The 13,894-nt window shown below is 44.8% G+C and overlaps 1 protein-coding gene across 9 annotated transcripts in view; it reads right to left on the bottom strand.

The window, feature by feature from the left end:
- RBM47 (RNA binding motif protein 47) overlaps window positions 1-13,894 on the bottom strand; it is a 93,142-nt gene that overhangs the window by 6,960 nt on the left and 72,288 nt on the right. For 4 of the 9 annotated variants that reach the window (XM_082238189.1, XM_082238190.1, XM_082238194.1 and 1 more), the window contains exons 2-3: window positions 6,677-7,822; window positions 3,232-3,438 (exon numbers count right to left, since the gene is read on the bottom strand). In XM_082238189.1, the coding sequence (XP_082094315.1) occupies window positions 3,232-3,438; window positions 6,677-7,799 (1,330 nt within the window). In that variant the 5' untranslated portion in view covers window positions 7,800-7,822. Of the gene's footprint in view, window positions 1-3,231; window positions 3,439-6,676; window positions 7,823-13,190; window positions 13,754-13,894 lie in introns of those variants that run through there. The other 5 variants (XM_082238192.1, XM_082238191.1, XM_082238196.1 and 2 more) reach the window with 5 other exon arrangements.

Here is a 13,894-nt window from a genome sequence, read left to right as displayed (position 1 = left end):
CCTCTAGGTCTTCCCAAGCATCAGCAAACTCCTTCGTTAAAAAGTCCGTGAGATTGTCTCCTTCGTCCTCTGGAATTGATCGTAATTTCAGATTCCTTTCTTTTCTTTGTAGTTCCCACAGTGCCAGAGTTGCATCGTGGTCATAGACCTTGCTGGCAATCGGTTCTAATTTTTCCTGAGTCTCTCCAGCAATAGTTCTGGCTTCCTCCGCAATTTGACGTGTGGCAGAGTTCTCTTGCGTAAGCTTATTTATAGATTCTGTATTCAAATCAAGTCTTGCTGTCAAGTCTGTCAATTTCTGTGAGTTCTCTGTCAATTTCTTAGTATTCTCTGCCGTTTGCTTTGTTAAATTCTCCAGGGATTGATTTATCTTAAGGAGGGCTTGCGATACTGCATCCATGGAGACTGCTGTACCTCTTTCTTGTCCTGTTGTCACTGTAGAAGTTATTCCTGAGATCGAGCCTCTTTTCTTGTGTTGCTGCAGCTGTTGTTGATATTGCCTTGTCTTGGCTCTCGTGCTTATCTCGTCTGCTGGGCCACTCATATCCCAAGGTCGTTTCCCACAAGAGCCTTCTCCTAAGAAAATTCCACTGTCCCAAAGCGTAGCAACTTTTAGTTTACCCTCTAGAGGGAGCAAATCAGAATGTCCGCAAACCGAAATAAAGAGTGTTAAAAAGCAAATTTATCAGGAGGCTTCTATAAGTATAATGCAACACTTTCCCAGTAAATAGAGTCCCAGCCTTCCCTGATATAATGTATCCACAAAGTCCCAAAACTTTGTAACAAATAAACAATAAAGCTTCCACTTTGTTACTTTCACAGGAATCTGAAGTCAGTTCAGTGTTCCTTTGTTTTATGAGCAGTTCGTACCAGGTTGGAGGCTGCAGAAAGTTTCCTTTTCCTTTAAATTAGTCATGCAGCTTATAAAGTCACTTTTTCCTCCCCTCTGCCCTGCAAGCTGGAGGGGATAGTCAAAGTCCAAATGTCGGGTTCAAGCATTTAAAAACGATTTTCCCTTACGGATGCAGCTTAGTAACTTTCGTTGCTTTGATTATCATGCAGTCGGGGGAAGGCAGACTTCCTTAATTTTTGCCTTTCCCGTTTTCAGCCTAATTTCAGGTAGTTTTAATTCGAATAGAGGTTCAGTCTTACTCACGGGTCTTTTTTGTCCAGATTATTCAGGAAGGGAATCGGCGCTCTCCACTAATGGCGACGCGGCTTCACTCTGCGGGCTGGGTAGCGATTCTCAGCACCGCGCTCCCCCGTTGTCGTTCCGGAGCCTTTAAAAAGGCTCTTTCTGCGGTAAAGAGGGGGCGCTTCGGGTGCCCACCGAATCTCCTTGTTCACAGGATCCGTTCCTGTGATTTTAGGGGTCCCCCGCTTGCCGAAGCGGGTCAGACCCGAACTCGCAGAGCCGTCCTCTCTCCGGAGCTCGGAGAGAGAGCAGCCATTAGCGCTGGCGCCGAACCGGAAGTGTCTTTTGCCAGAGTTCCTGACCCCACCTGGCTCCCCGCCTTGGACCCTGACTCAGCTTTGACGGACAGCCTCCATACCGCACCACTGACCTCGGACTGGACCCGGACCTTGCCTCTCAGTTAGCCCCTGGGACCAGCACATGAGCTCTCTGCTCTCCTACTTTCAATGCCCACCAGGTTCTGGGAGGGGGGTCTGGAATGTTTTCTAAAGACACTGTGTCCGTCAGCTGTCCCCCCTCTGGTGCTTCTTCTTCCTCTCCCATTATTTCCCTGCTTTCCCCTTCATCTGCCTCTGAGCTGTGACCTCTCTCAAACCTCTGTTGTATTTCTGAACTGTCTTCTTCTTCTCTGGAAGGGTCAGGCTGGGAAAGCGGTCTCCACCATTCCTCCTCTGCCCAGTCCCTGACAGATGCACATGAAAGCTGCTTCTCTCTCTGATATGTGCTTATTTGCTCACACGAGCAGGACGCAACATTACTTGCAATTTCCAACATGCTGGACCTAGGCAGACCTAGGATGCAATCCAGTTTGATGACTTTGTGTGCACAGAGCTTTCCAAACTTTTCATGTTGGCGATGCACTTTCTAGACACGCATCATTTTGCGATGCAGTAATTCAGTTTTGCTAGCAAACCGGAGATTAAACTAACTTTCCAATCTCAGGAAGAATGTGGGGAGCGTTTGCACGACACACCAACGTACTGCAGGTGACACAGTAAAGTGTCGCGACACGCAGTTTGCAAAAGCTCTGGTGTACACAGAAGGGCTTTTGCTTTAGCAGATGCCTCCACCAAGAGAGGAGGAGGGGAGGCCGTTTTCGCCCATTCGCTCTGCTTCCTGAAGCCCCTCACACCACCCTTCACTTTGGTTTGGAGGGTCCCCCAGATCTCAGAAGCTGATCTTCAAGGGCTGAGGAGGATAGGGGGAATTGGCACTAGGGATGAAAGAGAATTGGCACTCGGGGTGTGGGAGGAATTCAATTCAGTTCACATTTGAAGTCAAACCTCCTTTCTGAAACTAGAACTGCAACACAGCCACCCTTTGAAATGTGCTCTTTTCCAAACTTTGCAGTGAAGTTCTGCCTCCAAGAAATGCGTACAAAAATGGAACACTGTTGTAAAGGGCGCATTAACAAATGCATATGTTGTTGAAAACGGTATACAAAAAACGCATTCTGTTAGGGGGAAATTGCTCTGCAAAAATGTGTATATTAGGGGAAATTGCATATGAACATGTGAATGTTAGGGGGAGAAATGCACTTAAATCCTGATGAATTTCCAGGAGGGCTTATTTCACAGACTGATGTGGAAATGGATTTAAGATTGGAAAAAATGAGAAACAGGGAGAAACTGAAATTAGAACCATGGAATCACAGAATTGTAGAGTTGGAAGGGACCACCAGGGTCCGACCATTGCAAGGCAGGACTCTTCTGCCCAATGCGGGGTTCAAACCCACGATGCTGAGTTTAAGAGTCCCATGGAATATGTCCAACCTTAATCGGCAGAACTTGCGTCTCCCCTGTAGGAGAGCAAAGAGCTCAAAGACGCCATCATCCACGAGGCTGGGTTCTATAGCCTCTCCCTTTTAAGGACTGTAATAATCTTTTCCTCGTATTTATACTTCCCTGGGCAACCAGGCGGGAGCCACTGATAGCACTCTGACAGCTACTGTATAGGTTTGCAGGGAAAGCTGATATCTAAAAGCACCCTGAAAGGGAGAACACATTTCGCTCCCCATCTCAATAAATCATACTGACCAGTGCCGGGTTTAATGGCCACGGGGTTGACAGCAGACAATTCCAAATTAGGCACAAGTTCGTATCCTTTTTCTTGCTGTTTCCCTTTCCCTTCATGGTATCGGCTATATATGCCGCGGCCTGCAGAATAGCCCCCCAGGTACGAGCCTCTCGGGCCGGGGAGTCTGTTCCCTGCTGCACCTCGTCCTCTGCCTCGAACGCTGCCTGCTTGGGAATAGAAAACACACACCATACAATGGATCCGCTAAACTCACAAGGAAGCATTAGCATCCACTAGACTGGAAAGTCTACAATCTAATGCTGGAAGGAGGAAGCAACGAAAGGTTTACAAAGAGTGCAAGAGCTTTTTGCCTTGAATGTAAAGCCCAGACATTAGCTATTAGGATTGGTACATGTTTTTATTTTAGCTTAAGGAGTATTTTAGTATTTTGCTATCTTCTTGTCTCATCGGTTGAGTGTCCTAGCAAGATTTTCTAACACTGCTTTAGATGTCTGAGATACAGGTGACTCACAACTTGCGTGGGGACTTCGGTTCCAAGGATTGTAAAATAAAATTGCATATAACCAGGACAACCCCAGAACTGCCCCTGCACCATCATCTCGTTCTTTCTGGACCTAAGCAGGCCTTGGTCCTCATCCCCAAGCAAGGTAGAAAACTTCAAGGGCTCTGAGACGCTCTCACATGAGCTTTCTGCAGCAGGAAAACCCTGCAGGCATTTCATTTTTGTGATTAAAGCTGGCCGACTGCCTAAGGGGGGGGGGGACCTAAACAGACCAAGGAGTACTGAGTGTGATCTGAACACTCTACACAGCAACATTTTTTTGCTGATCTCAGTTGCTAAAACTGATTACTGCTTGCAATAATGATAATAAGGTAAAAGCTAAAAGCTAAAGGATCCCTGGATGGTTACATCCAGTCAAAGGCGACTATGGGGTTGCGGCACTCATCACTTTTTCAGGCCGAGGGAGCCGGCATTTGTCCGCAGACAGCTTTCCAGGTCATGTGGCCAGCAGGACTAAATCACTTCTTGTGCAACGGGACACTGTAACGGAAACCAGAGCGCACAGAAACGCTGTTTATCTTCCTGCTGCAGTGGTACCTATTTATCTACTGGCACTGGCATGCTTTCGAGCTGCTAGGTTGGCAGGAGCTGGGACAGAGCAACAGGAGCTCACTCCATTGTGGGGATTTGAACCGCCGACCTTCCAATCGGCCAGCCCAAGAGGCTCAGTGGTTTAGATCACAGCACAATAGTACATACGATAAAATGATATGACCACAAGCCATTCAGTTTTGCAAGGTTTTTTTGTTTTTAATCAAGGGTTTGATTTATGCAAAACAACCAACAGATAATAGTTGATAAATGCCTTTAGAAATCAATGGGAGTCGTTCATTTTTATGCAAGGATGTAATTTGGAAAAAACGTATCCTTGGGCATACTGGCATCTTTGAAGTGTCACTTTGTCGAAAGAAATTAATGGAATGGTTTTGGAGATGCTGTTGGTCACAGGGAAAGAACGATGGCAGCTTCTACTAAAAGCTAGCAAAATGTGCTTCGTTCTTAATGGGCAGGGTCCATGTGGTCAGAGGCCTTCTCTGCAAGGACCTCCGGAGAGTACAGTTCATCTCTGTGCTCTCTGCACACTCCTGCAGAACACCAGGCAAGGGAAATTGCCTGTGCGTTTAAGGGAGTTTGAATGCTGGAAATTGGCCTAAAGGCGAAGACAACTAGGGGCCCACGGCAAAATGTTGCAGTGCATTGGAGTGCTCCGGTTAAGGGCTGCAACTGGCATGGAACTGCTCTTCATCTAAATGATACCAGAGCAGTTAACAATCTATAAATGTAATGCAATGAAATCTACATTTAAAACCACAATAGAATTCCATCATTATAGCCGTGACTCAGCTGTGAAGCTCACTGGGAGAATCAATAGTACTCAGACTGATCTACAGACAGGGTTGTTGTGAGGGGTGGGGAAAAAACTAAGGGATACACCGTATTTTTTGCTCTATAAGATGCACCAGACCACAAGACGCACCTAATTTTTGGAGGAAGAAAACAAGAAAAAAAATATCCTGAATCTCAGAAGCCAGAACAGCAAGAGGGGTCGCTGCGCAGTGAAAGCAGCAATCCCTCTTGCTGTTCTGGCTTCTGGGATAGCTGCGCAGCCTGCATTCGCTCCATAAGACGCACACAAATTTCCCCTTACTTTTTAGGAGGGAAAAAGTGAGTCTTATAGAGCAAAAAATACAGTAAATGCAATCAACCAACTGTACTTTTGGGTGTTCTTGGGGGGGCGGGTTGAGACATGGGAGGGAAGATATTTTAAGAAAGTGCTATTTGCTTTCGCATTCCCTAGAAACCTCCATCCCAGTATATAGCCCTCAAATTGGCAGGTCCAAACGCAGGGGTGGGCAGTGAAAAGGCTTAAAGGAAGCAGCAAATGGAAATGTTCCTTTTCTTTCTACCTGAAAGGTAGGGATTATTTATTCACCTTTCAGCTTTGTAGAACCCTGCCTCGAAGCAGGTGAATTCACCTTCCACCCATGGTCCTTTGAAAAAAAGAAAACCTTAACCACTAAGCTCAGGAGACTGTTTTCTCCTGGAGCTCTTTGAGCATTCTCCGTCTTCCTCAGACTGTTTTTGCCTCCCCCACCCCCATTTCTTTTTAAATTTGTGATTTAATAGACATGCCTGTTGGGCTGTGTACTTTTAAATGTTTTATTTATTGTTTATGACTACTTTCGTCAAGTTGTAGTTGGGTATATTTTTCATGTTGTAAGCCGCGACAAATGAAATTACGTATGCACATATCCATGTCTAGAGTCGCATAAATTTGCCAAAACCCCTACCGTAGTGTTGGGAAGCCCTGTTTCGTTTCTGAACCAACAAGCATGGAGATACACAAGTTTAGTATCACGAGAAGGTAACAATACAGGACGTAGGCTCCCGGCCTTGGTCAGAATGCTGGAGCCCTGATGCCTCCTTCCCAAAGTTGGGCAGATGGCAGGAGGGCTCTTTGACCCTCTTGGGAGCATCACACATGCCTCCCTAAGCCGGGTAGAAGCTTCCCAGGATTTGGGAAGGAGGCACAAGGCCTTAATATTTCAATACTCTAATTTACTGGGAATATTTCAGGGACTAGCCTAGTGCCCCTAGTCCACAGCAACTGGATTTCTTATGGACAGTGCCAATCCTGAATGTATTGGATTTGTGATCATTATGCTCATTTGCCTTCAGCAGCAGTAAAGCTCTGCTGGATGAAATACAATTGCCTCTGGTCTATTTTTGGGGAATCCTGCAACATGTTTAGGCTTTTACTCTGCTAACGATATGCTGGAATCTGCTCTGGATCAATAACAACTAGAATTTCCATGCCGCTGGTGTACTTAAGGAAAGCTGTCCCAGATAACCCCAAAGGGGGCCAAAAGTTGTCTACTAACCTTTCACAAAATATTCTCGATTTGGGCCAATCAGAGCATTATACGGATATCCATAATATGCCAAGGTGTACGGATCACATGAGTAAACGTAGTTCGGCTGCTGAGTGACTTCAGGTGTTGCTCCTCCTTTCGCTGCTTTCTGGTAGCGGGTGTACTGTTCCTTGTCTACTGGCTTGGCTAAGGTAACTTCCAGGCACGACCCTTCGAGTTCAGTCCCATTGAGATTATTCATGGCATGAACAGCATCTTCCCGACTCGTGAAGTGTACAAAGGCATAATCTCGTATTTTTTTAACCCGTTCCACACATCCGGGGTTGAACTGCCCAAACACTTTCTTAATTGTATCCTCGGTGGTTTCAATCATCAAATTCCTCACGTACAGGATTTTGACCGTCTCCATGACATCTTCGTCGACATCGATTTCCGGCTCGGCCCAGTCAACTGCAATCTGGTGACCCCAAAGCTGGATTCGGCCAGGCATCAGTTTCCTCCTCGCCATGGCAGCTGCCCTGTGGCTTTCGTACTCCACGAAGGCAAACCCTCTGTTTTTCATCTTATCCGCTGCGCTGGCGTACACAATGACGTCGAGCACGCCTTCCGTCACCTTGGAGATCTCTTCTAGAATTTCTTCTCTCTTTTTCATTTTGGGGATCCCTCCGATGAACAGCCTACAGTTGTCCACGCTGCAGCACACCCCTAACAGCCTCCCTGGACGGATTTCGTAGTTGTTCAGCTCTTTGACGGCACGCTTGGCTTCATATTTTTGGGTGTACATCACAAAGGCGTAGCCACGGTTTTTCCCGTCAAAGTCCATCATCAGGCGCATTTCGTAGATTCTCCCCGCGGTTTCGAAGACGGGCACTAACTCGTCCTCGTAGACGTCGCGAGGGATTTTGCCCACAAAGACTTCGCATCCGCGGGGAGGGTGAAGCCCTTCCCAGCCCGGTGGGGGTCCGCCATACTTGCGCTGCCCGTTCTCCTGCACCATGGCGTAACCCGTACGTTCTATTAGTTGCAGAAGCGCAGCTTCGTTCGGTGCACCGGCCACACCTTCGGGGACCTTATTTGACTGCATGTTGGAAGAATCGTTATTCATCCTGGCAGCGGAGTCTTCAGCTGTCATTATGTCCTGATCATTCAAAGTACCTGAACAAAGAGGTCAGAAAGGAGGACGTTAGATGCAGTCGGCAACATGGGAACGTTTCTATCGCATGAGATCTGGGTAGTTCTTGGAAGGGAAGTGCGATTACGAAGAGGCAAACATACACCTAGCAACAAGATTTGGCTCGGTTCGTATATGGCAACGCTGACATGCAAACAAACTCTTCTCGACAAAGCACGACACGTGGTCTGAAGATGGGTTCTGTAACAAGGCCTATGTGAAAGTAAAACAATACCCTGCCAAGATCCTTCTCCCATCTACACGGAAGTAGGGGACGCGAGCCCCACACTTGGCTGGGCTTGCTCAGGTTGGTCCAGGCAGCACTGCCAAACCACGGTTCAACGTACAGCAATACCTTGGTTCTCACATTCTGGTTCTGGGACTCTGTTTTGAGTCCTGAAACGGTTCGAAAACTGAGGCACAGCTTCCGATTGGCTGCAGGAGCTTCCTGCACTCAAGCGGAAGCCGCATCGGATGTTCAGCTTTCGAAAAACGTTCGCAAACCGGAACATTCACTTTGGGGTTTGCAGCGTTTGGGAGCCGATTTGTTAGGCGGCCAAGCCGTTCGACTACCAAGGTACCGCTTGGAACAAGATGTGGGGTGAAGGTTCTTAGGAATTGTTGGGCATTAATAACACAAGTTCGAAAATTGGTCTATCTATGCGATTTCTATAAAAGTCGCCATGAAGCAGTTTTCCACGTTGCTTACTGGTTTGGCTTGCAAGGTTGCAGAGTTGCTGCTTAAAAGGATACTGTTTCCTCACATGGCAAAAAAGATGCTAACATAGAACACATTCAGGAATGTTTACAACCCAGATCCTCTCTGTAGAACAGTCTTTCCCAATGCGATGCAGTCTAAGTGGCCGCTGAGACCATATAATACTGGTCCTGAAAGACCTACATTGCCTCCCAGTACGTTTCCAAGCACAATTAAAAGTGTTGGTGCTGACCTTTAAAGTCCTAAACGGCCTTGGCCCAGTATACCTGAAGGAGCATCTCCACCCTCATTGTTCAGCCCAGACACTGAAGTCCAGGTCCAAGGGCCTTCTGGTGGTTTCCTCAATGCAAGAAGTGAGGTTACAGGGAACCTCCTTGGCAGTGGCGCCCGCATCCCATCAGATGTCAAGGAAATAAGCAACTATCTGACTCTTAGAAGACATCTGAAGGCAGTGCTGTTTAGGGAAGTTTTTAATGTTTGATGTTTTATTGTGTTTTTAATATTATTTTGGGAGCCACCCAGAGTGGCTGGGGAAACCCAGCCAGATGGGCGGGGTATAAATAATAATAATAATAATAATAATAATAATAATAATAATAATGTTTTGAACTACAAGTCCCTGTAGCCCCAGTCAGCAAAGATGTGCAGAGCCGCCCCACCCTGATTTATGAAAGCATGCCTCCTCCCGCAATGATTTAATGCAGCCAAACTCTCACTTAAAAAAGAAATATTAAAATACTATTTAACATTTGAAAACGAGATGACTAGAACAGATGATGCGAAGATGTGGAGGACGGAAAGGGATTAGTGATCTGATGCGCAGACACAAAAAAGTTACAACATCCCAGGATGAATCTTATTAGACTCCAATTATTTTTCCAAGGGGCATTTTGATCAGGGTACTTTTGATATGGAAACTTGGGACGGATTTCATATAATCGCATATTGTCCTTAACAGTCATGAGAATCTTAGCCACAAGCTCAACTCACACATGCATACACACAAGTCAAAATCTTCAATCTATACCCCTGAAGATCACTTTTATTCCTCTGTTGCTGTTATGCTTTCTCCGACACACAGTGTGTCAATAAAAGGCAACTGACACCCCCCCCCAAAAAAAGAGGTGATATAATGTTGACAAGGTGGAGCATTTCTTTATTTTATTTTTTATTTTGACAAAGTAATAATCATAAATAAATAAGTTTATGGGCTAATAGCCGTAAATAAAATTAAGTCGGATCATAATGCGATACCCACCTACTTCGCAGCAAAGCATAACGTGATTATGGAGCAGAAGGCATCCCCCGCCCTCACCTCTCCCGGACTGGGTTGTTGGTTTATGACCAAAAAAGAAAAGAAAAGAAAAGAAAAGAAAGAAAAGAAAAGAAAAAGATGCATACAAATGTGGAGGCATCTTTTTTTGTATTTAAAGGGTACCGCAAGTTCATGCCCGGGCAAAAGGAAATGCCACTGTCTGAAACCAAACAGAGCAGCTGCCAGTCAAAGTGGAACACACTCAGCTGGTCCAATGATATCACTGTGTAAGGCAGAGCATCTCTAGCTTTACTACTATGAAATGAATATTTTGTGGGACCCACAGGGTTTCTTATGTTTATAAATGTGATCCTGGGCTAAGAAGGTTGGGGTGTAGAGATTTCCCTCCTGCTGTTTTTTTGAGCTGCAGTCTAAGAATTGTTTTCAATTTAAATGCAACATATACACCGCAGTCAATATGCAGCTGCCTGCTTGGTTTAAAAACACATATTGTTTTACTGCATTATTATTATTAATATTAAATAAATAAATATTAATCATTTATACCCCGCCCATCTGGCTGGGTTTCCCCAGCTACTCTGGGCAGTTTCCAACAGAATATTAAAAACAATACAGTGTCAGACATTAAAAACTTCCCTAAACAGGGCCACCTTCAGTTGTTTTTTAAAAGTAAAATAGTTGTTTATTGCCTTGACATCTGCTGGGAGGGTGTTCCACAAGGCAGGCGCCACTACCGAGAAGGCCCTCTGCCTGGTGCCCTATAACCTCACTTCTCGCAGCGAGGGAACCGCCAGAAGGCCCTCGGCGCTGGACCTCAGTGTCCGGGCAGAATGATGGGGGTGGAGATGCTCCTTCAGGTACACAGGACTGAGGCAGTTTAGAGCTTTAAAGGTCAGCACCAACACTTTGAATTGTGCTTGGAAACATACTGGGAGCCAATGAAGATCTTTCAGGACCGGTGTTATATGGTCTTGGTGGCTACTCCCAGTCACCAGTCTAGCTGCCGCATTCTGGATTAATTGCAGTTTTTGAGTCACCTTCAAAGGTAGCCCCACGTAGAGCGCATTGCAGTAGTCCAAGCGGGAGATAACTAGAGCATGCACCACTCTGGCGAGATAGTATTATTTGAATTTATATACCGCCCTATACCTGGAGGTACATAAAAGTTTGTGCCGTGTTTATTTATTGGCGGAGCTGAAGCCCCCATGGTCCCTAGGAGTTGTTCTCACAGCATTGTATTATCATGCTAGCCTTTGAAAAATTACAAAGTCGGTGGAGGAGAAAGCAAACCTGCAAATCGGACTAAAATAAGAATTATTATTAATAATAATTATTTATGCCCCAGCCATCTAGCTGGGTTTCCCCAGCCGTTCTTGTTCTGGGCAAAAGTTTAAACACCATGCAAATCTTAGGTTCACAGGACTTATAATATCCACGAAAATGTTGCACGAGTAGTTTCTGTCTGAAATTAAAAGATCTGGCAGATTTGCACGAAAACTAAATTCAGTGGCACCTCCTTCCAAGGAAATGCCATTAGGAATGGTAGTGTTTCAACTTTCCTGCTCTTGCACGCAAAGCGTCATAACACCCCCCACCCCACCCCCAATTCGCAGTTTGGACTCTTTCATAATCTCCACCTTGCGCCCATGAAAGCTTAAGGTATCATTTAGTTATTCATTAAACCCAGGTGCCAATGACCAACTTGCACATGCCTTTAACTGCATCACCTCTGTGTGGAAGGGGAGAGAGGGAGGGGGGACGGAGAAGCGAGAGGGAAAGCAATCATTACGGCTGCGCAAATTTATCATATCTGCGGAACTGAACTGCAAAGTGCAGCAATTTGTGCCTGATCTCTGAACTGTGAAGGCCGTGCAAAACTTTGAACCTTTTGCTGAAATGGAAAGACACAATAACTAGTCTTGGCTCAGCAAGTGCCAGATTAAGTTACCTCTGCTCAGTGTTAATGTAACATTGTTTTTGTGGGGAGTTTTGTGTGTGTTTTAAATGTTTAACTAGGACAGGGGGACTTCGTAGGGTATTGTGGTATTTAAGTGAGGGGCAGGAACCGGTGCAATTTACACTCGGGTTCAAAGTTTAATTCTGGTTGAAAGTTCACCTAGAGTTTTTTTATTCCATTCTGAAAGAAGTGGAATGAGACACAAAATTTGAAATCTTCCCTTTGTTGCACCCCACTGATGTTGCTCTACCTAAGCCAAAGGGTAGGCTCTGAAAGATTCATATAGATTTACACTGGGGAAATAAGTTAGAGAGGATTTGCCCCAACTATTTAACGCACAATACACCTGTATTTCTATCAGAACAAGCACACGAAAGCTCGTTAAATTGGCTCCAAAATAGTCCTTATACCTTTTCTCCCCAGTAAAACTGGAATTCAGTTGCTTTTTCTGAAGATTTAAATGCCACCATTATAAACGTGAAACTGTGTTAGAAAACTACGCAAAACAAACCAGCCCTAGTTTGAACTGATGCCAATGTCACAAGAAGTGCATCTAAACCATCTCTCTTAAACACCTGAAACCCATTTTTTCTATTTCAGGACTGCAGTTCAGGAATACGATGCAAACCTAGAATGCGTTTTTGGTATTTTCATATCACAAAATACATAAAGATTGAACCTGGGGGGAAATTAAACAATTTCCCCATTTATTTAATGAAACACAAGCACAATTCTCCGTTGTCAGCACGAGCTTTTCCTTGTGTGAAACTTCCATTACTCAGCCCTTTGAAAAGTGAAAATACTACACAAAATGCTGCACAAACTACACCGCTGAAACATGCATCGTATAAGCACAATATGGAAGCATTCTGCTTAAAATTATGTTTGCATAATACAGCAATGCTTCTTAGTGTAGACGAACAGTAATTAGTGCTTTTCACTGTACTAAGAAACCCCTGAAGCCAAAACTTCTTTCTTTCAGATCCCAGAGCCAAATTCATCATATCTACCTGAAGAATGACCTAATCCACAAGGTCGGCAGAACCGGATCCAAGAAAAATACAAAGATAAATTAATCTTGCTTTGCTTGGTTGATTTAAAAGAATGGCAACCCTTTTGCCTGCTCGGTTTTTAAGTCTTAAAACAATGGAACACATTTTTAATGCTGGGTTTAAATATGACGTTTGACTATGTCAACTCTTATTACATCTATGAAATCTGTACATGTCGCCTGAACGGGAAAGTCTTCGAGGCGTTCCTGTGTTGTATGTTTATAATTATTTCATTTCATTTTTAAAACCCACAGTCCAGAGGAGAGCAGAGACCGGCTGCACTCTTAAACTTTAGCTATTGGACATAAAATCAAACAAAATCTCGCATAAAATCCAGTTTCCCTCTTACCTTTCTAGCCTTGCAGTCACAACAGGTTAGTTCTGCTTCCACCTTTGATTGAATAACCTTTCCTCCGAGTCACGAGGTCTACATAACTCTCTGTTATACAGTACACATATGGTTTTATTGGTCAATGAGCTTTGGCTATTTAAATTCCATGGCAGTAATTTGCTAAAGGCACCTCGAAGCAGTCGGAATGGGTGGGACGCAGAAGGAAAGGAGATGTGGAGGCAGGGAGCTCATGCCAGCGGTTCGAAAAATTAATTGAAAACCCCCACCTGTAGCTAATGGATTTATATGAGGCTGATCTGAAGCTTAAAGAGAAAGAATAGGAGACGCACAGTTTAAATTCCTACTCCTGGAGGAAAATGTCAAACAGAAGAAAGAAAGACTTAGCTGAGGCTCCGAAATTGGCAAAAAGGGAGTGATTCATATACAAACAACTTCTTCCCAGCACAAGGCGTTGTGCAAATAGTTTGTGTGACTCAAAACAGATAAGATAAGGAGGAAGGGCAAATTTTGCTTGACAGTAGGGCTTTCTGGGGAGGGAGAGGGGGGAGTGAATTCTATCTTTATGCCAACGGATCAGAATTTAGGCTACTTGTCAGGATTCTTCAATTATGAAGAAGAAGAAAGAGAGAGCCACAATTCTTCAATGCAAGAGAGGCAGAGTAAACAAGATTCCCCCCCCAAAAATACAGAATTGTGCATGG

This window comes from Podarcis vaucheri (genome assembly GCF_965113315.1).
Source record: "Podarcis vaucheri genome assembly, chromosome: 9".
In the NCBI taxonomy this organism is placed as follows: Eukaryota; Metazoa; Chordata; class Lepidosauria; order Squamata; family Lacertidae; genus Podarcis; species Podarcis vaucheri.
Note: the sequence above shows the minus strand (reverse complement) of the source record. Positions and strands in the feature narration are given on the sequence as shown.